This window comes from Macaca fascicularis, chromosome 10 (assembly GCF_037993035.2).
Source record: "Macaca fascicularis isolate 582-1 chromosome 10, T2T-MFA8v1.1".
NCBI classification, from domain to species: Eukaryota; Metazoa; Chordata; class Mammalia; order Primates; family Cercopithecidae; genus Macaca; species Macaca fascicularis.
Genome location: NC_088384.1, coordinates 6,641,079 through 6,666,138, shown reverse-complemented (window position 1 = coordinate 6,666,138; position 25,060 = coordinate 6,641,079). Strand labels below are relative to the sequence as shown.

Below are 25,060 nucleotides of genomic sequence, written 5' to 3'. Positions count from 1 at the left end.
TCTGCCTTCCGGTCATTCATTCTGCCTGGGCTTGTTCATTTGGCCCTTCCCATAAGACTTCCCTCCTGCATGCGGCCGCACACCCTTTCCGGCGCCTGCTGGTGGGCACTTACCTTGTTGTCAGCACTGATGAGGAGGGGCTGGACTTTGATGCTGTCGCTGACCACAGACACGGCGGTGCTGGGGGCCATGGCGGCGGCATTGCTGGGGGAGGTGGAGATGATGGCGTAGGCCACCCCGGCACTGCTCAGCGGAGAGGCAAGGGCGGCGGGCTCGGCAAGGGCCTGGGGCTGGCTGCCGGGCACTGGCACATGGCTGACAGTGTTGTTGGCGGTGGGGAGGGCTGGGCTGGGGTTCTTGACGCTGACCACAGTGGCCTTCTGGAATGTTGGGGGCTGCTTGGGTGGCCGGTCCCGGCCCGGGGCAACGGGGAGGCTGTCTGGAATCAGAGTCTTTGGCCTAACCTGGGAAGAAGGGACGGTGTGTGGTCAGACAGGCAGACACACAGCAGCACAGGGGAGGGGCCGCCCTGGCTCAGAGACTTCCTATATTCAAGGGGGTGGGGGCAGCATCGGAAAGAGCACAGAGCCCATCTCGGCCTCACAGAGGGTGAGACCTGGACCCCAACGCCTCCCACCTCCTGAGCCTGCACCGACTGGCCACGGGGCTCAGGAGGGGCTGCTCTGGACCCAAGGCTCTCCCAGCTGCACTCAGAGAAGATGGTGAGGAGCAGTGGGGAGGATGGAAGGCAGCGCCTGGACGCGAGGGGACAGTCTGTGCCGTGTGATGCCCTGCAGATCGAGTCCCAAGCGGCAAAGCCCCCTTTGGCTTTGGAAGTCTGGAAAGCGCTGCCCCTCGACAGGGACTGGGAGGGGCTGCGAGGCCTCCTGCGCCTTGCCCAGTTCTGCTTCTCAATCTGGGTGGGGGCTGCTGCTGTGCTCCCACGAAAACCAGAGCGGAGCCCGCGTGACTGCTGCGGGACTCCAATGACAGTGAAGGTGAGCAGAGGGCAGCCGGGCAGCCACCGGGTGGTTCAGGCCAGGGCTCTGGACAGACTGTTTGGGCCCAATCCTGGCTCCTCTGGGGTCCTAGTGACACCCCTGAACTGGACCAGGTCCCTCATCTGCATGAGGTGATGACACTTACTGGGGGTTGGAAGAAAGAAAACGCACAGGAAGTGCTGGGTGTACCTGACTGGGGGCTGTCGCCAGCGTCCCCACACCCAGCTGTGTTTCTGATGGTGGAAATTCCCATCAGAGCCACCACCACTGGCCGCATGCATGGAACCAGGAGCGCCGCATGCCCCACATGAGGACACGCCCACCCTGGGAGGTCCAGGCCAGTATCATGTCCCGAGAGACAAGGGGACGAGGAGAAGGGGCACGACCTGCCTTCTCATCTGAGCCCCGCTGCATTCGCGCTGCAGGGTGGCCGTCCTGGCCTATTCTACAGATGAGCAAACTGAGGTGTGCAGTGGAGACTCACGGGTAATAAGGATGCTACAGTCGTTATCATTAGGGCCTGTCTGGCATCGGTGAAGGGCACAGAGTGCTGTGCTGCCCCGCCCATCTCCTCCCACCCTGTGTCCAGTGGTGCATGTGGAGAGAATTGTCCAGGGTGGCTCCTACACGGCCCTGTGGCCTTGGGCAGGTCACCAAGACACAGCATGCTCTTCGGTTGGACAGCATCATGTCTGTCAGCTCCTTGCCAGTGCCTGGCACAGAGCTGGCCCTTGAGTCTATTGACCTCTGTGTCCCCTGCCATGCTGGGTCCTCAGCAAAAGGAGCCCAGCCTCCCACATCAGGGCCCTGACCATACCACAGGGAGGCGATGTGGCCAGCCTGGGTTCAGGTAAGCCTGCCACTCTGTCCTTGGCACCAGAGGTCAGGGCCTTTGTCCCCCCATGCCAGGCTTACAGCCCAACACAAACTCTAATACCAAAGGCTTTAAAGAATCCTCGTTCCTGCCAGCCCTCAGCTGGAGACAGTCACCCGATGGAAAAATGCTGTTCTCTGCCTCTGAAGAGGACTGGTATGGGGGCGGGTGGACGCCCACATGGTGGTCAGTGAGGACCTCAGCTGTGGCAGTGGCCGTTCCGTGTTCTGTCGGCTCCTCCCTGGTCATCTGGGTTTTGCCCACCTGTTCCGGTTGACCCCGGCCGCCCACCCTACATAAGCAGACTGTGGACATGGGAGAGCTGGTGTCAATCACAGATGCCAGACACAGAAACTAAGCTCAGCTGGGAGCTCAGGATCTGGCCTGAGCCACCCCAGAGAGAACACCTTCGAGGGACCCGGAGCTTATAGCCTTTCTGCCTGTGTCTCCGGGTCTGCATGCAGCCCCCGGCCAGGAAGCCCCCCGGGTCCACCCTCTCTCCTTTCTCAGGTCTGCGGTCACGCTGCGAGGCTGGCCCCATCACAGGCTGCCTACTCTGCTCCCCGTGAGCCACCTGGAACAGCAGCAGCCGGCAGCCGGACCCGGCATGCGCTGGATACCTCCTGGCCTTAGCTGACTGTCCTGGAGGCCAGCAGGTCAACGGCAGGTGCAGGCATTTGTGGGGCAGAGACAGCAAGGAAGAAACATGGAGACAGAGGTTCAGGAGGCAGAAGGGAGAGAGGAGGAAGGGTGGGTGTGGGGCAGAGGGAAACAGCACTGGCCTTGATTTGCAGCCTCTCCCTGGAGCCTGCCTTGCTCTGAAGCCTCGCACAGCTCCCTGCTGCCCACAGGTCACTGACAGGGGAAGCCCGACTCTAAGGTCCCCAGTGGCCTCTCCACCTCCAGGACTGCCCCATCCTCCCTCCCTCAGTGCTTGGACTCTGGTCTCTCCCTACCACCTCTGCCTCTGTTTCTCACCCTGCACTCTCCTCCTGGGGGGCTCCCTCTGGGGCCTAACTCCACCTCGGCCTGCAATGTCTTCTCACCCTGAGGCCTAGCTCAAGCACTGCCTCCTCCAGGAAGCCTTCCTTGACGCCCAGGTGTACGGCAAGCCTTCTCAGGGCTCCCGCCACCCCTGTGTCTCTTTCTGGCAAGGCCCGATCACCCTGGACTCAGTATCTTTTTCCTTGTCTGTCCTCCATCTAGACCAAGCCTGTCCAAACCACAGGCCACACGCGGCCCAGGATGGCTTGGAATGCGGCCCAACAAATGCAAACCTTCTTAAAACATTATGAGAGTTTTTTTTACATTTTTTCCCCTTTATTTCATCAGCTACTGTTAGTGTTAGTGTATTTTATGTGCGGACTAAGACAATTCTTCCTCTTCCAATGTGGCCCAGGGAAACCAAAAGGTTAGAAGATTGGCCACCCCTGCTTTAGACTCTGATTCAGCTCAAGTGGGCACTTGGGGAAAGTTGCCACACAGAAGAGGAGCTCAGGGCAGCCACCTCTCGCCATCCTCGAGCTGGGGGAGTCTGTCCAGCCCCAAGTCCCATGACAGGCAGGGGTCATCTTGGTCTTCATCACTGGCAGCCCCTGGCCCACTATGCTGTATACAGCAGGTGCTCAACAAAGCTGAGCTTGTGGTAATAAGGGAACTGGTGAATAATTACCTGGCGTTTGCTCTGTATCAGGCATGGTTACAAATGTTTTCTCCTGACAATACTCACAGCCACCATTGACTCAACCCTCACGGCCACCGACGGAGGAAGCCAGCGCCGGCACCAGTCCCTCTGCAGGTGAGAAGCCTCAGCCCACGAAGGCCGAGAGGTCAGGTGACTGGGGCCAAGCGTGGAGTCCAATCGGGGGAACCCTGCACTAGAAACCAGGGCACCTGGCCCAGAGTCTGAGCTGCCCCTGAAATGAATCCCCTCATCCAGAGTGTCTCAAACTTCCTGACCATAACCCATAGTCAAAAACATACATGATGTAGTCACCCAGTCTGTAATCAAGTTGCTCAAAAAACAAGGCATAGGATGCATCTTGATATTTCCATTCTATTTTAGTCTGGCCTCATTTATTCCATTTAAAAAAATTCTGGTCATGACCCACTAAATTGATTTCCCAATTCCTTGCTGAAAAAAATGTATCTGGTCCAAATGTCTCCATTGAAGAACGGATAGAAGAGGTGAGAGGGGAAGTTGCAGCTGACAGGGCATGGGTTCCGCCTGGCCCAGTGCCCACCAGAAACCTCAGCGCTGAAGGGTGAGAAACAGAGACTGCGGGGACAGACAGACGGATACCCCAGGGCCCGCCCGAGGGCTGCTTACCTGAGGTAGCACTGCCGCTCCTTGCCCGGCCAACCTCTGCAAGGAGCTGACCTGAGGACCCGTGACAGGCACTGCAGTGATCGTTCCCAAAGCCTGAAAGATAGAGGAGGTCAGCGCTGAGACGGGACGAGCAGCTGAGACCGAATCCGTCGCCCTCAGCCTGGCCAAGCAGGGGGCAGCTGCCTTGGAGACAGCAAATGCTACTCTTCCCTTTCTTAATTATGATTTTTAAAATATCACAATAGTAATCGACATTCCTTCCAGAAAGTTTGGAAACTAGAGAAAGGAAAAGAGTAGCACTGCCCAGAAATCAATTACCCTTTGTTACACGTCGGCTTCCTCTTTTCAGTGAATTTTTCATACAGCTATATATAGAATTTTGTAACCTATTTTTCTACTTTCACTTAAGGACAAGGTGTGATGTCGCTACGATCTTCATAAATCACTCCTTTAATGGCTATGGGATCTTCCATTCGGCAGACATAATGGCATTTCCTCAGCCAATCCTCTACTCTTGGAAATTTGAGTTCTAGCCCCATCTTTTTCCAGTGAATAAACAATGCTGCAGCGAACATCTTTGTGGATAAATCCATTTCCACATCACAGAGCATTTCTGTAAAAGAGTCTGAATACAGGGATGCATGGACCAAAAAGGCAGGGATATTTTTCAGGCCCTTGGTGCATATCTGCACTGGGTCCCTCAGGACGGGGAACGGCCTGGGTGTGTGCACCAACATGTCCCCCCAAATCCCAGCCCAATGGGGGGTCTCGCCAACACACAATGGGATGGCAGCACCAGGAGCAGGGAGGACATTCAGGGTAAGGAGAAGGGAGATGGTACCCTTCCATTCCAGGCCCACACACGTATAGGAGATGTGTTTTGGGGTACCCACTTGTCTAAAGTCTCCTTTTGTGGGAACTACCACTACCCACAGCCCCGATGGAACAGTTTTTTTTTTTGTTTTTTTTTTTTTGAGATGGAGTCTCACTCTGTTGCCCAGGTTAGAAGGTAGTGGCGTGATCTTGGCTCACTGCAACCTCCTCCTCCTGGGTTCAAGTGATTCTTCTGCCTCAGCCTCTCGAGTAGTTGGAATTACAGGCACCCACCAACACGCCTGGGTAACTTTTGTATTTTTAGTAGAAATGTGGTTTCACTATGTTGGCCAGGCTGGTCTCAAACTCCTGACCTCAGGTGATCCACCCACCTCGGCCTCCCAAAGTGCTGGGATTATAGGTGTGAGCCACTGCGCTCGGTCCTGATGGAGCAGTTCTACGTGGCCACATTTGTACCCCATGAGCCTGCCCAATGGGGAAAGAGGGACCCCCTTGCTCAGATCCAGCCAAACTATCAGTGGCCAGGGATCGGTGAGGTTCTCTCTTGAACTCAGATGCGGAAATTCTTAACAGAATGTTAACAAATCAATTCTAACAACAACAAAAAGGATAAGACATCATGAACAAGCTGGGTTTATCCCAGGACTGCAAGGCTGCTTTGCCATTTGAAAGTCAGTCCGTGTAATTTGCTAAAATAACACATGGATGAAGAAAAACCGTATGCCGGCCTCAACGGATTTTTCTAAAAGCTGTTAGGACTAATAAATGAGTTTAGCAAGATTGCAGGATGGAACAGTATATAAAAATCAGTTGTGGGCCAGGCGCGGTGGCTCACGCCTGTAATCCCAGCACTATGGGAGACGGAGGTGGGCAGGTCACCTGAGGTCGGGAGCTCAAGACCAGCCTGACCAACACGGAGAAACCCCGTCTCTACTAAAAATACAAAATTAGCCGGGCGTGATGGCGCATGCCTGTAATCCCAGCTACTCAGGAGGCTGAGGCAGGAGAATCGCTTGAATCTGGGAGGTGGAGGTTGCGGTGAGCCGAGATCACACCATTGCACTCCAGCCTGGGCAACAAGAGCAAAACTCCGTCTCAAAAAAAAAAAAAAAAAAATCAGTTGTGTTTCTATATACTAGCCACCAACATTTAGAAATTCAAAAAGGTTTAAATGCCATTTGCAATAGCATCAAGAAATAAAAACAAGAAATAGGGAAGAATCTGACAATAGCTATATAAGATCTATATACTAGAAACTTCCACACATCGCTGAGAGAAATTTTTAAAGACTTAAGAAAGAGATATACCATAACTATGAATCAGAAGCCTCAACGTTGTTAAGATTTCAGTTCTTCCAAGATTGATCTACAGATTCGACACAACCTCAAATCAAAATCTCAGCCAGTATTTAAAAAAAAAAAAAAAAGAAATTGACAAGATGACTTTAGAAAGCATATGAAAGTATAAAGGACCTAGAATAGCCAAAACAACTATGAAACAAACAAAAATAACAACCAAAGGGAAAGACTTAACATCATCTGACTCCAAGATCTGTTATAAAGCTACAGTAATCAAGACAGTGTGGTACTGGCGTGAAGATGCATAAATAGATCAATGGAACAGAATAGAGGTCCAAAGTAGACTTACACATACAATGTCCACTGATTTTCAGCAAAGCCCAAAAAAGTAACTTATTTAGTACAAAAAAAGATAATCTTTTCAAAATGGTATTAGAACAAGGAGATACTCATATACTAAAATCAAACAGAAAAGAGCTTCAGTCCGTACCACATACTGTATTTAAACAACAACAAAAAAAGAACAAATGGATCAGAGATCTAGATGTAGGGACCAAAACTATAAAACCGCTACACGAAATGTAAGATAAATCTTTGGGATGTCAGGTCAGGCAAAGAATCTTAGATACAAGGGCAAAATAATAATTGATATGAGGGCAAAATAATAAATTCACTTCAACAAAATAAGAAACTCCCAGAGTTGGAAAGACAATGTTAGGAAAATGCAAAAAGTGGCCACGCCCTGGAAAACAAACACATACAGATCACCTATCTGATGAAAGCCTTTATCCATAATATACGAAAGAACTCTCAAAACTCAATAATCTGAAAACAAAAAACTCAATTAAAAATGAACAAGATATTTGAACAGATACTCCACTAAAGAAGATATACTGGGCCAGGCGGTGTCTCATACTTGTAATCCCAGCACTTTGGGAGGCTGAGGCGGGCCGATCACTCGAGGCCAGGAGTTCAAGACCAGCCTGTGCAACATAGTCTCTAAAAAAAAAAAAAAAAAAAACAAATTAAAAATTAGCTGAGCATGGTAGCAAGTGCCTGTAGTCCCAGCTACTTGGGAGGCTGAGGCAGGAGGATCATCTGAGGCCAGGAGGTTGAGGCTGCAGTGAGCCATGATCGCATCCCTGCACTCCAGCCTGAGTGACAAAATGAGATCCAAGAAGAAGAAAATGAAGAAAGAAAAAGAAAGAGGAGGAGGAAGAGTAAGAGGATGAGGAAAGGAGGAAAGGAGGGAGGGAGGGAGGGAGGGGAAGGGAGGAGGGAAGGGAAGGAGGGGAAGGGAGGAGGGAAGGGAGGGAGGGGAAGGGAGGAGGGAAGGAAAGAGGCGAGGGAACAGGGGAGGAAGGAGGAGAAGAACAACTACTGATGGCAAATAAGCAAATAAAAAATACTAAACATAATTAGTTATTAGGGAAATGCAAATTAAAACCACAATAAGATACTGCTACAAGCCTATTCAGATGACTAAAATTAAAAAGACTGACCAAATCAAGTGTTGGTGAGGCTGTAGAGCAACTAAACTCTCAATCACTGCTGTTGGGAACATAAAATGACACACTTTGAAAGACAGTTTGACAGTTAAAAAGTTACACATATGTATGGCAATGAACAGAACATACGTATGTGTCCTCTCCCAGATCCAAATGTTGAAATCCTAACCCTCAATGTGATGGTATTTGGAGATGGGGCCTCTGGGAGGTGATCTGGTCATGAGGGTGGAGCCCTCAGTGCTCTTATAAGAAGAGACATGAGGGAGCTTGTGTCCTCTCTCTCTCATCCTCTTTCTCTCTCTGCCATGGGCAAACAGCAAGAAGGTGGCCATCTGCAAACCAGGAATAGAGCCCTCATCAGGAACTGAATCTGCTGGCACCTTGATCTTGGACTTCCCAGCCTCCAGAACCATAAGAAATTGATTTCTGTTGCTTAAGCCAACCAGTCCATGGTATTTTTGTTATGGCAGCCTGGGCAGACGACGACATTTTCGATAAGAGACAGCCATTCTATTCCCAAGCATTCACCAAGAGAAGGGAAGGTACGCGTTCAGAGACTTGTACATGAATGTTCACAGCAGCTCTTGGTGTCACAGCCTAAAACGGGAAGCAATCCAAACGCTCACCAACAAGTACACGGATGAGCAAGCTGTAGTATCTTCACACGACAGAGTATTAGTTAGCAATAAAAAGGAACAAACTACTGACACACACAATATGGATGAATCACAAAATAACACCGCCAAAAAAAACCCAGACTCCAAAAAATATCCATACTGTATGATGCTAGTTATATGAAATTCTGAAAATTGCAAACAAAGTGACAGAAAATAGATCCCAGGTTTTGTGGAAATGGTGTAGGGACGCGAAGAAGGGATTACAAAACGACACCAGGACATTTCAGGGAGAAAGATGTGTTCACGATTTTGATTGTGGCAACGGGTTTACATTTGTCAAACTTATATTGTACACTCTAAACACGTGCAGCTTATTGTGTATCAATTATACCTCCACAAAGCTATTAAAAATTCCCTCCCCATTTCTCTCCTTATCAATATCTCTCCACCCCTACAATGAATATCATCCATCCTCAAATGACACGGCAGAGGGTCTCAGGCCCCATGCACAGAGCTGTTTCTCTGATTATGCTCGGACGGTTCCTGCCTCCTCTTTGCCACCTGCCCCATGGGGTCAAAACTCTGAGAGGCTCATGTCCTCCGAGCCAGCTGCCTGCCTCTCTGCGTGGAACCAAATGACCCACATTCCCCTAGATATTCACTCTGGACATTTGTTGAAACAGAGCTTTCTATGCAATGTGGAGCACATGACAAACAGCCTCGGCCACTTGATGAGGCAGCTCCCAATCTATAACACCGCCTGCTGCTCTCGGCCGGCACACCCTGGTGGGCAGCACTGAGACCACCTCAGGTGCTGCCTGATGCCCACCTTCCCAAATGCATGTCTCAAAGATGGGGGTTATGGGGACTGTCCTCCCCATTACATCAAACTCCACCACCAGTGTCCCCCCAACTTCCACAAAGCAAGGTGTGTGGAAGGCTCTGATCTCCCCGCCCCTGGCCTGCCAGCCAGTGCCATTTACCCAGCTGGTCAACAGTCGGGGCCCCAGGCCAGCACAGACCATGGGGGTGGGAGGCTAGCAGGAGCAGCCATTTGATAAGCCAGCTTCCAGGTGACTCCGCCCACCTGGGGCTGCAGGCCCAGAGGAAGCAGGTCCTGTGGTGGGAAGGCCCACGCAACACGTCCCTGTGGTGGATTCCTAGGGAAGTGGGTTTTGCGGTGGGAAGGCCGACATGGCCTGGCCTGCGGTGGATTCCTGAGGAAGTGGGTTCTGTGGCGGGAAGGCCCATGAGGCATGTCCCTGCAATAGATTCCCAGGGAAGCGCACGCTGTGGCATGAAGGCCTACGCAGCACGTGGGTTCCCAGGGAAGCAGGTTCTGTGGTGGGAACGTCCCTGCAGTAGATTCCTGAGGCAGGTTCTCCGTAAGTGGGTGCATGAGGGGCAGGCCTGGGGCCCGGGGGAGGAGAAATTTCCACATGGGTGGGGCTGGCCAGCAGATCCCACAGGTGCCAGAGAACCTGCTTTGCTGGGGCTTCCGTCCTCACTCAGACGCCCCAGATAAAGCCTCCAGACGTGGTCCAGCCCGTGAGGAGGTATGGGGTGGCCCTCCAGGCAAGGTGGGTGTGTGCTGTCATGTTTTCCAAGCCCACACGTGCCTGAGTCCTCCAGGGTTGCCGTGCCAAGTTGCCTCTGCAGATGGTTCTGGGTGGGCAAAGGACAGCCATGTGTGTTTTACACGTCGCCTTGTGGACCAGGGGTTGCCGTGTGGGCTGGGACGGCCATGTGTCCATGTCCGAGTACTGCCACATGGGCCACAGGCAGCTGTGTGTTGCTGTGTTTCCTGGGGTGGCCATGTGTCTGTGTCTGGGTGTTGCTGAGTGAGCCAGCGGTGGTCGTGTCCGTATCCGGGTGTTGCCGTGTGGGCTGGGGGTGGTCGTTTCTGTATCTGGGTGTTGCTGTGTGGACCAGGGGTGACCGTGTGTCCGTGTCCAGGTGTTGTGTGGGCCAGGGGTGACCATATGTCTGTGTTTGGGTGTTGCTGTGTGGGCCGGGGGTGGCTGTGTGTCTGTGTCCAGGTGTTGCCATGTGGACTGCGGGTGGCCGTGTGGGCAGGGGTTGGCGTGTCCGGGTGCTGTCGTGTGGGCCAGGGGTGACTGTGTCTGTGTCTGGGTGCTGCTGTGTGGGCCGGGGGTGGCCGTGTGGCCATGTCTGGGTGCTGCTGTGTGGGCCAGGGGTGACCATGTCTGTGTCCAGGTGTTGCTGTGTGGGCCGGAGGTGGCCATGTCTGTGTTCAGGTGTTGTCATGTGGGCTGGGGGTGACTGTATCTGTCCGGATGTTGCTTGTAAGTAGCTATTGCCTTTTCCAATACCCACTTGGGTGTGCACGGCTCTGTGTTTCCACATGAGTTCTTCTCTGGAGCGTCTTTGGCTCTGTGTCTGTTTCTGAGCCTTTATATCTGTCAAGGCTCAACCCTCCCTCCTGACTTGGGACCCTGGCAACTCCTGTCCCCCTACTTTAGGAGGTCACAGCAGGGGGCAGGGAAAGGAGGGGAGACCCACACGGGAGGGAGGGATGGAGGCGGTGGAGAGGCAGAGCCCGGAGAGGGAGGTGAGGAGGAGATGACAGGGAGAGCTACTTCCACTTGATCCTCCCTAGTCAGTCACCAAGAAAGAGACACAACCTACCCTGGGGGAACATCCACACCCGCGGGAGGCCGGCAGAACAAACAGTGCCTGGCCACGCGCTTCCCCCAAAACTCCAAACCAACCTGAGCGCGGTGTGTGTGCCCCTGCCTGGGACTCGAGGTGCCCTGAAGCTCTTCAGGGAGCACCAAGTATGGGGTACCCTCAAGCACCCAGCACCCTGAGCTAGGTCGGCAGAAGGAGTAGGCTCTGCAACCGCAGACCCACAGCCCCATCACCAAAGGAGAGATGATTCTGAGGCAAAGCCCAAAGTCCCCATGATCCGGGGAAGTTTGCTGTCAACAGGGTTGCCTCGCAGGCCCCTCCTCAACCCCTGGGACGGTGGGTTCTTTCCTGAACACTGCCGTCCCCTTCCAACAACCGTCCATTCTCCGCCAGCACTAAGCTGGCTTCAGGCTCTCCCATCTCTGCGTGTTTTCTTCGCTCCAAGCCTACCTGAGTGCGTTCTTCCACTTCCCTACAAACCTTTAATTAGCGAGCTGAAAGCCATTTTATCTGGCAAGGGCTGACCTTTCTGCTCCAAGCTGGAATTTATCGACACCAGCAGAAACAGTCATCTCAGAGGCGATTTCGCCAGCACCCGATACTTTACAGCTGCACTTTCTTCAAGATCAATGAGCTTGTGACTATGTTTACAGCTCCAAGCATTTTAATGGGGGGGGGGAAAGGGGCCATAAGTCAAAGATAACTTCAAATTCTTCCTGCCATGGCTAAGGGGTGGGGGGTGTGGGCAGCTGGGGAAATCTCCAGGAATCTCAAACACGGGGGAGGAGACAGGTGTTGGTACAGACTCCACAACCTTCCAGGTCAAAAGCCACACGTGCTTCTGGAAAAATCTGTTTTTAATAAAAGTTTCTAAGCACTCTGGGCACTTGGCTCTGGAGCTGTGGCAGAGCAGAGGGGTTCCAGCACTGGCTCTGACATCAGCTGTGCAGGGTCCCTGAGCTCTTCCCACTCCCACTTCAGCACGTACCACCAGGACCCACCCCACACAGCAGAACCAGCCTCACACCCGCCGTCCTCGAACTGCCAGGCCACAGTCTAACTGCCTGACTGTCCTGTTATTTACAAGCAGGACCTCGTCCAGGACAAGCCCTGTCATTTGTGGGTCTCTTCTGCTTCTTTCCATTTAGAACAGCCCCACAGCACCCCTTCTTCCCATGAAAGGAACTTTTTTTTTTTTTTTTTTTTTTGAGACGGAGTCTCACTCTGTCGCCCAGACTGGAGTGCAGTGGCACAATCTCGGCTCACTGCAGCTTCCGCCTCCCGGGTTCAAGTGATTCTCCTGCCTCAGCCTCCCAAGTAGCTGGGATTACAGGCGCCCACCATCATGCCTGGCTAATTTTTGTATTTTTAGTAGAGACGGGGTTTCGCCATGTTGGCCGGGCTGGTCTCGAACGCCTGACCTCAAATGATCTGCCCGCCTCAGCCTCCCGAAGTGCTGGGATTACAGACATGAGCCAACACACATGCCTTAAAGGAACTTTTTAAAGAAACCAGGACAACTGTCTACAGAAAGCACGGGGTTTCTGTGGCTGCTTCCTCGCAGTGGGCCGTGTTTCCCATGGAGACCCTCACTGGACAAGGGTAAGACCAGGCTCTCCAGTCTTCACCCACCATCGAGGCCCTGGGGCTGAGAGGCCCCCAATCCTTCACCGCTGAGGCTCCACTGCCGGGGCTGAGGACCCACAGGCCTCTGGACACTTGAGCTTCACCAGGCTGGGGAGGTGAGCGGGGAGGCAGCCCCAGGCCTCCCAGAAGCCCCCAGGAAGCCCCCATGGAAGGCGGCCTTGCTCTCCTCTCCACATGGCCCAGCCGCCACGCGCAGCCACAGAGCACGGCGATTTAATTGCTTCTCGAGTTGCAATTTTCTTTGCATCTTTATAGAACTGCTGTGATGTGGGGCAAAGAAAACAAGTCAGTTCCAACATCAATAACAGCTAATAAATATTAATAGAACATAAGCACCACTTTCACTGTCATGTGAAACCAGTTCATTATTCACAGATGAAATCCAACTGCCGCCTTTATCACTGTCAGCAACGAACAAGCTGGTTCCATGGGCCGCTGCTGCTGCATGAGTGTGGTTAGGCTTGGCCTTTACGTCCCCATTTGATGTCCCCCACTCTCACTCAGACATCCTGACTTCATGAACCCCAAGCTCATCCAGGAGAGAACAGCAAGGGCCACAGCGAGTGCATGTAAAACTCCAGAGAAATTGCCACTTCCTCCTGTCTCAGCTGGCTGCTCCGTGCCTCCTCCAGCCCACATGCGTTTACCACCACGCCCGGCATATCTGCGACAAAGACCAGGGGAGGCCAACCCGCCTGCGTTTGAATTTCACTCCTGGACTGGCCCTGGTCATGCCAGACGCATCGCTCCCCACATCTCCAAAGAAAGAGAGCAAGCACTGCTGTCCCTGTTACAAGGGCCAGAGGGGAGCTCCCTGTGCCAGGAGATGCCCGGCACACAGGTGTTCTAACAGCAGCCGGTGGCACTTGAGTCGTTCCAATGGTGCTGCTGCCTCTCAGTCCTGGGCACCTCTGTGGGCCAACGCACACCCACAGCAATGCAGCATGAGGTGGCAGGCCTGAGGGACCCACGGAGATGCGAGGGTCCACAGGGCTGGAGGGAGGGGAGGCGACAGGTCGCCAGATGAGGTGAGGCAGTGAGCCCAGGCCTGCAGTTCCAGCCGGGGGCAACTCTGTTGAGCACAGGACAGCCCCTGCAGCAGCTGCAACCAGGAAAGCTAGGATCCACCCACTGTCACTAGGAGAGAGAAGAGGAACCAGAAAGTTCTCATACAATGGAAAACTTCCCAGCAGCTAGAGGGAAGAAACCAGACTTGCCCCGGTCACCAAGAGTGTGGAAGACACCCCTTCGGGTGAACAACACGAACCCACGGCCTGACTCAGGCAGAGCCAGCACTGCGGCGGGTGTGGCCGGCTGGTGTCCCATAAACGCACACAACCAGGGCTGGGTCTATACCCAACTCATGACTGCGGCTGCCCCTGGGGAGGGGAGAGGGAAGGGAGGAAGCTGGAGAATGCCTATTGCCTCTATAGTGGTCTAGCCTTTAAGAAAGTGATCGGAAGCAAACTGCCCAACCTCCCTGTTTACCCATTTGGGTGGAGAACATGTGGAGGCTTATTATAGGGCCCTCTGCATATTTTACAGTAAATAAATATGCATAAAGGAGACAGAGGGAGCTCTGTCTAGAGTTGGAAGCAGGAAGGCTCCCTGGAGGAGGGGGTGTCTGAGTGGGACTTTGCAATTTGGACGGGAACGTTACCATGGGCAGTCAGGAAAGCGCATAGGAGTCGAGAGGCGGGATAGGAGGATGGTGGGAGGGGCAGAGGCACCAGCAGCAGGTGTGCCAAGGGGCTCAGAGAACTGGAGACTACAGCTCCCAAAGGTGGGCAGTGAAGGAGGTGAGGAGGGGCAGGTGGAGGCCCTGTCACTGGGGGCCTTGAATCCACGCCCAGGAGCTGAGTGTGAGTCTGGGGCAAGCACCAGAAGGGCTCTCACCTCTTCCGACAGGTTGCTGGCCAATCCCCTGAAAGGGCAGGATGCAGGGCGGCATCCCCCTCCCCCAACCCCGAGGTGCAGAGGCCTGTTTGGACCTCGGTATCGTCTCCTGCCAGGAACAGCTGTCCGGGGCCCGCAGCCCTTCCCCAACCTGAATCCTGCTCTCTCCCAGGGTGCTGGGGACAGCCCCGATAGCCGGCAGCTCCGGAGAGGTGAGCTACGCCCAGGGGACTCTCAGGAGACCTCAATGCTGGGCTTTAAAACAGGAACCCTCTTCCAAAGCCAGCTTCAGCAAGCCCCACAAGGAGTCGTTTTCTTTCTTTTCAGAGACCAGGTCTTGCTCTGTTGCCCCGGCTGGAGTACAGTGACGCAATTGTAGCTCACTGCAGCCTCGAATTCCCGGGCTCAAGCGAGTCACCCACCTTGGAATTACAGGCATGAGCCACACTGACCACACGAAGAGTCATTTTCTAAAGTTCTGACTCCAGAATGCTGCTGATGTCTTGCTCTAAGGCAATTCTGTTTACTGAGAGCACTGTGGGAATAAAGATCTGTGGCCACTGTAGCCCAGCTGCCAGGCACAGGCGGCTCCCACCCGGCTCGGTCTCGGTGACCCTGACTAAAGCCAGGCCGGCGGAGGCAGGCTGCCCAGGGCCACTTAACCAATCGCAGAGGCCTTTACGGGGAGCTGCTCTTAATCAAAAAGTGCCAGACAACGCAAGTGGCTACCATATGCTGACATTTAAAACACCCGTTCGGCGGCCCTCGGCGTTGCAGAGCAGTTTGATTAAGTTGAAAGGATGTAATTTTATGCTATTTAGCAAAAAACACACACTCTGAATGGTATCATGTACTAAGGATTGGGGGTTGTGATCTTGGGGGGGGGGGGTTGTAAAAAAAATGGTTGCGAGGTCCCCAGTGACCACAGGTGCATGTGTAGAGGTGTATTCTGGAAACTTCTGCAAGGAAGTGGCAGCCTCTGAGGTCACTAGTTCTGCTGTGGAGGGTGTCCGTGAGACAAGCTAAAATGGCCACGTATGCATCTACTCAACTGGAAAACATGCCATCTGGAAGAGATCTGGACTCCAGGGGCCCAGGAACCCACCAGGAGCCTCCTGTGCAATCCTTCCCACCGTGGGCCCTGTTCTTGGAGGACTGGCACAGCCAGCAGCCTGCTGGGAATGTCCAAAATCCAGGGAGGGGCTGGACAGGAGGGGTCATCTCTAAACCACATCCCCCAGGAAGGAAGGCAGGGCACGGGGAAAGATGCAGACTTGAGGCCTTGAAGAGGGTGGGTGAGGCCATGTCACTGCACAGAGGACCTGGGGCAGAGGCTGGAGGCCTTGAACCTCCACTGGGAAGACCTGGAGGTTAGTTTTCCCTCTGGTCATGTTTCCTAAAGATGCAGCAAAATCTGATCTTTAAGAGGGGCCATGGGCTTGCTGCAAGGGCTGCCAGGAGAGAGCAGATTGGGGGGCAAATGCCCCACCCCAGAGGAGAGGCGCTGCCTCCCTTGAGCCTGGGGTAAGAGGAAAAACAGAAGTGGTTGGTACTTACTCGTCCCTGTGTCCCCAGAGACTGCTCACCCACTATCAGAGTGTCCTTATTCCCTCCTAGCCAGTGGGCCCTGAACCCCCTACCTGGGCCCTTGGATCTGGGGGGGCCGCAACCGCCAGGCACGCATCTTCCAAACAAATCACAGTAGCAGTAAAATCCAACTGATAGTAGTACCTCTGCCTGTCCCCACCGACCTCCAGATCTCGCAAAATAGGCGGTCATTGAGATCTAATTCCCACATAAGGTGGGCTTATGCAGTCCCGCTGGCCTCAGCCTCATCATCCCCACCTCAGACGGCCTGGGATCTAACTGAGGGTGCACCACGGAATACTGACGACGGCCTGGATCTGAGGGTGCACCACGGAACGCCGACGATAGCCTGGATCTAACTGAGGGTGCACCATGGAATGCCAACAACAGCCTGGAATCTGAGGGTGCACCTCTGCACCCGTGCCATGGAACGCCGGTGACAGCGGGATCTAATTGAGGGTGCACCTCTGCACCTGCACCACGGAATGCCGACGACAGCCTAGAATCTAACTGAGAGTGCACCTCTGCACCCGCGCCATGGACCTCCAACGATGGCCTGGATCTAACTGAGGGTGCACCACGGAATGCCAACGACAGCCTGGAATCTGAGGGTGCACCTCTGCACTTGTGCCATGGAACACTGGTGACGGCCTGGGATCTAACTGAGGGTGCACCTCTGCACCTGCACCACGGAATGCCGACAGTGGCCCAGCAGGTGCTCCTCTCTCTGCAGAGGCCTCCTGGAGCTAGCTGCGGTGTGGGCAGGTATGCAAGGGTGGGTGGACCCCAGTCACCCTATCCCCAACCCCTGGCCCTCCAGAGTAAGGGCCCATTTTACTTCTACTTTTACATTCTACTGGCACAGAGCTGAGACCACAGCTCACTGGATTTGACAGATATCTACACCCAAGTAACCACCCTGCAGACCGAGATACAGAACATTCTAGCAATCCTAGAGGTGCCCGCAAGCCCCTCAAAGGGGCCTCACATTCTAACAAGGCACTCGTCAAGGAGAGCGGGTCCTGTCCTCGGGGACGGGCTTCTGGTTGGATTGGCAAATGCTCCCGCCCCGCTGGGAAAACAGCCAAGATCTCTCCTATTTCCTTTTTTTTTTTTTTGAGACAGAGTCTCGCTCTGTCACTCAGGCTGGAATGCAGTGGCGCATCTCAGCTCATTGCAACTTCCGCCTCCTGGGTTCAAGCGATTCTCCTGCCTCAGCCTCCCTAGTAGCTGCGATTACGGGGCATGTGCCACCACGCCCGGCTAATTTTGTATTTTTAGTAGAGATGGGGTTTCTCCATGTTGGTCAGGCTGGTCTCGAACTCCTGACCTCAGGGGATCCGTATGCCTTGGCCTCCCAAAGCGTTGGGGTAACAGGCGTGAGCCACTGCGCTCGGCCTCTTCTATTTCCTGAAGCCCTTGGCACTGACTAAACTCAGCAAGTGTTCACTGCACACCCACCCTGCGCTGGGCCCCTTGTGCACAGATGAGAGGTTCTGCCCACGGTCTGGGGAAACAGACCAGAAGAGAGCATCAGAACGTGCTGCCCGCGACCTGACGGAAGTCCATGGGAAGGTCTCGCCTACATGGAAGGGGAAGCGGTAAGCGGGGTGCGGGAGTTGCCTGAGGCTGGTCATGCACCTCCATGCCTAGCTCATCTCCATCATTCTGGGAGACGAGTATCTGGAGCCCATCGTGCAGGGTGTGTGTGTGTGTGTGTGTGTGAGAGAGAGAGAGAGAGAGACGACTGCCCCGTCGTGCAGGGTGGGGGTGTGTGTGTGTGTGTGTGTGTGTCTGTGTGTGTGTGTGTGTGAGAGAGAGAGAGAGAGAGACAGACGACTGCCCCGAGAGAGAGAGAGAGAGAGAGAGAGAGAGAGAGAGAGAGAGAGAGAGAGAGAGAGAGAGACGACTGCCCCAAGCAAGTGAGGAATGAATCTGTATGTACCCTGCACCGCGAAAGAAGGGTTTTCTGGGCACAGTAACTGAATACAAATGATTCACACAACCACAGGGAAGGCTCTGGCAGTCCCCGGGAGACAGGCCATGGGCTCATGGAGTGCCTTTGCCTGTTTACTGAGATCCTGCCACGCTCAGCAGTCCCCGCATTTCCACGCAGTTGGAGGGCGTTTTCCTGGTGAAAACTAACAAGAAAATACATGGCATGTGTAACCACAAGACCAGAGGGGCCCTTCTTGACCTCTGCTTCCTCCCCTCTGACGTGGGCATGGCAGCCCCTCCCCTCCTGGGGACGGCTGACCCGGAGGGTGGTCCTGGTGGCTGCCACCAGGCAGGGGGCCTTTGCACGGGGCTCAGAGTCCCATCGGCCACTTCCTCCTGACTCCCAGGTGCCGCCGGCCCTCACCTGCACCTCGCCCACCTGCCTCCCCTGTCCTGGAGGGTGGTGGTGAGGATGTTAGAACAGCCTGGTACCCAGCCATCCATCACTGCACGCGACCTCAGACAGACAGGCACACGGAGGAGCGATGACATCATCACAACAAATGCGAATGAAACTCCTTACAGATGTCCACATCCAACAGAAGGAACTTCCATGAGCAGATTTTTCAGGCCAAGAAGGGACAACATCGTCCCAGGCAGAGAGGGACAGACTAGAGGTATACCGGGACGGCATGGTCAGGAATGGAGCCCTCGCCTGTCAAGGCGTCGGGTCCATCTGGGAACGGCCAGGCGGCAGCACATGGACAGGTCACACCCATCAAGCTATCTCGACTCTGCAGGTAGGCACTGGGGCTCCAGGAATTTCCAAGCCAAGGGGAACACCACGTGGGCCCATAACTGGAGGGTGTAGGGAGTCCTGAAGCCCCCCGAGTCTGGGGTTAGAAGAACTGAAGGCCCCCCTCGGCCAGAAGCTTCTGATTCGTCCAAAGTCCCCACTGCCCCCACTTCTGCAAAATGTCTGGGATGGTCACATCCCCCATCCCTGTCTGGTCCTCACTCTTTGCTGGTCTGGCTACTTATGGTGGTCCAGACCCACCGTAAGCTTAGCAGGCCCCACCAGGCCACCCTGGAAAGTGTCCCAGCCCTTGCTGAGACCTGCCAGGGGCGTGGAGAGAGAAGACACAAGGCACTAGGCTTTGGAGAGGAGGACAGTCCCTGCTCTGCTCCAGAGGCAGTTCCCAGGGCCTTTGACATCTCGGCGGCTGGTTAAACACACACACCCATGCAGTATAAATATTCACTTTCATCAAGGGGAAAAGGATTGCGGCAGTCGGTCCAGTGGTCGCCCCATCCCCAACACACTCCCTCTGACTTGCGTCTAACTGGAAGCTTCAGGAACATAGCCCAAAGAGCCGAGAGGAAACCCCGGTCCTGCCACCTAGGGGTTATGAGACCCTGAACAAGTTACTCAAACTCCCCAAGCCTCAGTTTCCCTCCTCTGTAAACACGGAGAATTAAAGTTCATACAGGTTTGCCCTGACAGTTAAAACAGAAGCACATGGCACACACCTGGCACCCTGGAGGCCCCAAGAAACTGGCAGGTCTCATGGGAAAGGGCAACACGACCTTCTGCAACTGTGACTTGAAGCTGTTTAACCTCCTGAGCCTCAGTTTCCTCATCTGTAAGATGGAGACGTCGATGCCAGCTCCACAGGGCGAGCAGAGTTAGTGAGACTAGAAAAGTGTTCAGCTCAAGAAGGGGTGGCTCTGCCCCGTCTCTGCCCTCCTCGGGGAAGCTCCGACGTCGCACGAACCCACTGTGAGCTGAGCCCGGCGCTGAGCACGTGCTGCCCAGGAGACACACCACATTCTGTTCTCTCCGCTGGGGTAGTTTTAGAAGGAACAGCACTTCGAACTGTGCAAATAACGTGTTGAAAATAAGCTTTAGATTTTGACTTAAATGTACTAGGAGAGGGGAAACATTCGTTGTCCTCCGAACACCGTGGAGAACATCTCTCTGGAGGGTCCTGAAGAACCTGGCTGCTGTCTTCACTCCTGGGATGAATGGGCCAAGCCCCCTCCCGGGAGAGCTATGGAACGGGGCTATGGGTCTGCCTTGTCACCTGCATGAGCCCTGGAGCGCTCCTCCCTGGCCAGGTCCGGTGGGGATGGCACAGGGGAAGCTGCGGGTCCCGCCTGGTTCTGAAGGCAGCTCCTTGTAGAGAGGCCTCAGCCTCAGGCCGACTGTCTCTCTGGCCCAGCAGAAATGCCAGCTCCCAACCTGTGACCCTCATCTCTCCCTGTCTGCCAGCAGCCCCGTGGCCTCCTGTCCCCAGCCCTTCTTGTTCCAGTTCCTAATCTGCATGTGACACCCCACCCGGATGCCTCAGCGCCCCCTCGAGACAGGACCACCTCCTGCCATCCGTTACTGGTGAGCCCTTGCAAATGGCCAACCTGAGCTGAGACGGGCTTCAAGTGGACGATACATGTGGGACTTCTAAGACTCATGAAAAGGTATTAAAATATCTCATTAATATTTTAAAAATGAAGTACATGCTGAACTAATATCTTGGGCATATTGAGTTACATAAAATAATTATCAAAATGATTTTCACCCCCCTACTTTAATTTCACCTGTTTCTTGTTACTTTATTAGGGCTTACCAGAAGATGTAAACTTACACATACGGCTCTCACTGTGCTTTCATTAGACAATGCTGTTCTACAGGAAGCTTACAATTTAAGACTAAAGTTGTGGACATCCACTTTCTTTTTTTTTTTCTGAGATGGAGTTTCACTCTTATGCCGCGCTGGAGTGCAAGGGCACAATCTCAGCTCACTGCAGCCTCCACCTCCTGGGATTTTCCTGCCTCAGCCTCCCCAGTAGCTGGGACTACAGCCGCCCACCATCACACCCGGCAACTTCTTTGTATTTTTAGTAGAGAGGAGGTTTCACCATGTTGGCCAGGATGGTCTCGAACTCCTGACCTCAAGTGATCCACCTGCCTCAGCTTCCCAAAGTGCTGGGATTACAGGCATGAGCCACCGCGTCCGGCTGCACATTCCCTTCTGCTGAGGAAGTGGAAGGATGAGAAACTTTAACTCCATGGTAACATCAAGACACACCCAGACAAAATAAAAATCCTATTCATCCCCAAGAGCAGTGACTATGAGAAAGCCTTGAAGGACCAAGTTCCAGGGAAAAAGGAGCCTCCAAGGCTGGGCAGAGAGGGAGACATCACAGCCAGGCGGCTGCCAGGTGTGAACACAGGTGCACGCTCAGCACAGGTGCAGGCTGCCGAGGACAGAGACCCAAGCGGGCTGAGCTGGGCCATCAAGAAGTAGCCGGGTCTCTCACAAAGCACTGCAGGAGTGGGAGGCAGTGCAAACACTTCAAAACGCAGTTGGGTCATTTCTTACAAAATTAAACACACACCTGTGCTCTCTGACCCAGCAATTTCACTCCTAGGTGTTTACACGAGAGAAATGAAAACCTAGATCCCCCAAACATCGTGTGCATGAAATTCAGAGCAGCTTTATTCATAATCCCCTGAAAGGGAAAACAACTCAAATGTCCATCAACCAGTGAGTGGACAAACCTCTCATGGGACCCCCACACCATGGGATGCCACTGAGAAACACGCAGGGAAAGAATGACAAATACTCTCAACGACACGGAGGAGCCTCACAGCACCGCGTGGAATGAAGGGAGCCCATACAAAGACCACAGGCCTCCCCGGATGTGGGGCTCAAGAAGCGGCAAAACTAATCCACGGTGATGAAATCGCAACAGTGGGTGCTCTGGGGGAACGGATGGGGCAGGTACAGGAGAGAATTTTCTGAGGTGATGTAAATGCTGTGTTTTGGAGTATAAGTTACCTGGGTGTACACAACTGTCAAAACTCATCCAGCAGTGTAATTAAAATCTGTGAATTTCAATGTATGCAAATTTTACCTCAAATTTTAAAAATCTACGTATTTTATTTTTGAGAGAATCTCGCTCTGTCACCCAGGATGGAGTGCAGTAGCTCGATCTGGGCTCACTGCAACCTCCCCCTCCCAGGTTCAAGCCATTCTTGTGCCTCAGTCTCCCGAGTAGCTGGGATTACAGGTGCCTGCCACCATGCCCGGTTTTGTTGTTGTTTTTGTTTTGTTTTGTTTTGGGACGGAGTCCCGCTGTCTTGCCCAGGTTGGAGTGCAGTGGTGTGGACTCGGCTCACTGTAACCTCCGCCTCCCAGGTTCAAGCTATTCTCCTGCCTCAGCCTCCGGGGTAGCTGTGATTACAGGCGCCTGCCACCATGCACGGTTCATTTTTGTGTTTTTAGTAGAGACAGGGTTTCTCCATGTTGGCCAGGCTGGTCTCAACTCCTGATCTCAAGTGGTCTGCCTGCCTTGGCCTCCCAAAGTGCTGGGACTACCGGCGTGAACCACCATGCCCGACCAAAAAAATCTATATATTTTAAGGACAAGAGCTGCAGCTCAAACCCTCGTAGAAAGGCAAGGCCAAGGGAGCGGCTGGAGGAGCCCAGCCGGTACACAGACCTATGCCCTCTCAGGGGCAGCACTGATAACCCCTCATTTTGGCAGCTGCATGGCTAAGTTGCTTCTCCTGGAATGGAGTAAATATTCACAGTTATGTCAATGAGGGCCTGAAAAATAAGGTGCCATCTCTAGAAGGAGACCCAGGAACCCGATCAGGAACAGGTTCTGGGTGGCACTGAATATGAGGCAGGAAATCTGGATGCACCATTATGGAAATAAATGCACTGTGGCCTGATGACCAGGAAGGCATTCAGGAAGGACTTGTGTGTCACTTCTCTGCTATGCATTGACAGCACCTGGACCTGCAAGAGAAGCAGGAGCCGGCTGAGGACTGAAAAAGATCAAGGAGTTCACAAAACCTCCACCAGGCTGCTGGGCTGCACACACATGGCACCTCCAGTGCGTGAGCTCAGAGCCAGCACCGACCATCTGCAGCACCTGCACAAGCGCAGGCCCTTCCTGCCTTCTGCCAAGGCCCCTTAGGAGCCTCCAGCAGAAAACTCAAGATCGGCTCAGATAGGGCTAGGGAAAAGGGAGATTCCCGCTGAGCCAGAAGTAGGCTGCTGTGATGAGCCAGGGACTGGGGGAAGCTGCATGACCCATAGAGGAAGGAGACGCTCCTTCACCCACGGCTGGGGAGACACCACAGCTCCAGGGTGCAGTGAGGTAAGTGGAGGAGAGAAGGCTGTGGGTAGAACACGTCTGAGCTCTGCCCCAGGACTGCCATGTGTGACTGGTGTCCCCACCTGAGGCCTCACCTGTCACCTTGCAAAGTTTCCACGAAGTTTCGATGAAATGCAGGAAGCACTGAGCACGGAGCAAACACTAAGGTTCTCCCTGGACCTCCCATGAGCTTCCCAGGTGGGGACAGCAGAGGGGGCTCAACGCATTTGTGAGCACAGTGGGGTGAAGGAGACGCTGGCACTGTCTTGGAGGGTAAGTACGATTCCCAGACATGGGGTGGGGGTAACCGTGGGACACCCAGCCCGTCCCAGCATCAGTGAGGAGACCAGGAGAAGTCACGGCCACAGGGGATGGGTGGGAGCAGGGCTAGGGAACGGCAAAGGGGTAGGGCCGAAGGCAGCAAAGGCCACCTGCGGGAGGGTGGGTCTGAGGAAGAGGGAGTCGGGTAGAGGTAGGAGCCCAGCAGTCCAGGAGCTGCCCAGTAATGCAACATGGAGAAGAGGCTGCCCATAGAGGCAGAGAGACCGGGAGGAGGCTGCAGAGGCCCAGGGAGGTGAGGATGAGTGAGACGTGGTCGGGCTCTGGACTTTAAGCAGGAGAGTGATGTATCTATGAAATATTCAGAAAAAGCCCACAGTTAGGTGGTGGGGACAACAATAAAGTCCCCATCCTCAAAATACAGCCGGGGCCAGTGGGGTGGGGACTCAGGCAAGCCACTGCCACCCTGAGCCTCAGTTTCCCCTTCTGTAAAAAGGAGCAATCTGTGAAATGCAGAAGTGCTTAAGATGCCGCACCTCAGCCGGGCGCGGCGGCTCAAGCCTGTAATCCCAGCACTTTGGGAGGCCGAGACGGGCGGATCACGAGGTCAGGAGATCGAGACCATCCTGGCTAACACGGTGAAACCCCATCTCTACTAAAAAAAGTACAAAAAACTAGCCGGGCGAGGTGGCGGGTGCCTGTAGTCCCAGCTACTCGGGAGGCTGAGGCAGGAGAATGGCGTGAACCCGGGAGGCGGAGCTTGCAGTGAGCTGAGATCGGGCCACTGCACTCCAGCCTGGGCGACAGAGCAAGACTCCGTCTCAAAAAAAAAAAAAAAAAAAAAGATGCTGCACCTCTGCCAGGGCAGGTGCTGCGCATTTAGATCGCCAGTTTCTCCACGCCTCATCTTGGCAAGAGGGCCTGAACCTATCTCCCGGCAAGCCTGTCCACACCCTCCAGCCACCTTAATTATTCCCACACTCCTAACAGGAAATCTGGCCCTTAAATTTGCCAGCAAGCCTGCACCCAGCGCCAACACCACATCCCTAATTACCAGCATTAGCATTGCTAATCTCCTGCCCGCCCGCTGCGAGCCCCATCACAGGCACCCCTTGTCCACGCGGTCCTCCTGTTAATAAGCTGGAATAATGAGGCTTCAGCGCGCAGCGGGGGCCAACAGGATGGAGGAGGATTTTAATTTCAGATTTTGGGGTCTCAAATTATGAGGCACAACTGAAAGGGGTCAGGGACGATCCCAGGGGCTGAAGGCGGCTGCCCAAATGGCCCCCTGAAAAACAGTAGCGGGTGGGGAAGGACGGGGAAAGGATGAGAGAACACTGCTCTCAGACGTTGGTGAACAAATAAAAATAACTGGGAGGGAGGGACTTCCGTGAAGCACCTGCTTCCCCACCTAGAAGGTGAAGGGGCTGAAGG

General features: G+C 54.0%; 1 protein-coding gene across 5 annotated transcripts in view; it reads right to left on the bottom strand.

Annotated features, from left to right (window-relative positions):
- Nucleotides 1-25,060, bottom strand: part of PHF21B (PHD finger protein 21B) — a 134,276-nt gene that overhangs the window by 36,962 nt on the left and 72,254 nt on the right. For all 5 annotated transcript variants that reach the window (XR_012418639.1, XR_012418640.1, XM_045363461.3 and 2 more), the window contains exons 3-4: nucleotides 4,205-4,297; nucleotides 114-464 (exon numbers count right to left, since the gene is read on the bottom strand). Coding sequence is in view for 3 of the 5 variants with exons in the window: in XM_045363461.3 (XP_045219396.2) it covers nucleotides 114-464; nucleotides 4,205-4,297 (444 nt within the window). In the remaining 2 variants the exon portion in view is untranslated. The remainder of the gene's footprint in view (nucleotides 1-113; nucleotides 465-4,204; nucleotides 4,298-25,060) is intronic.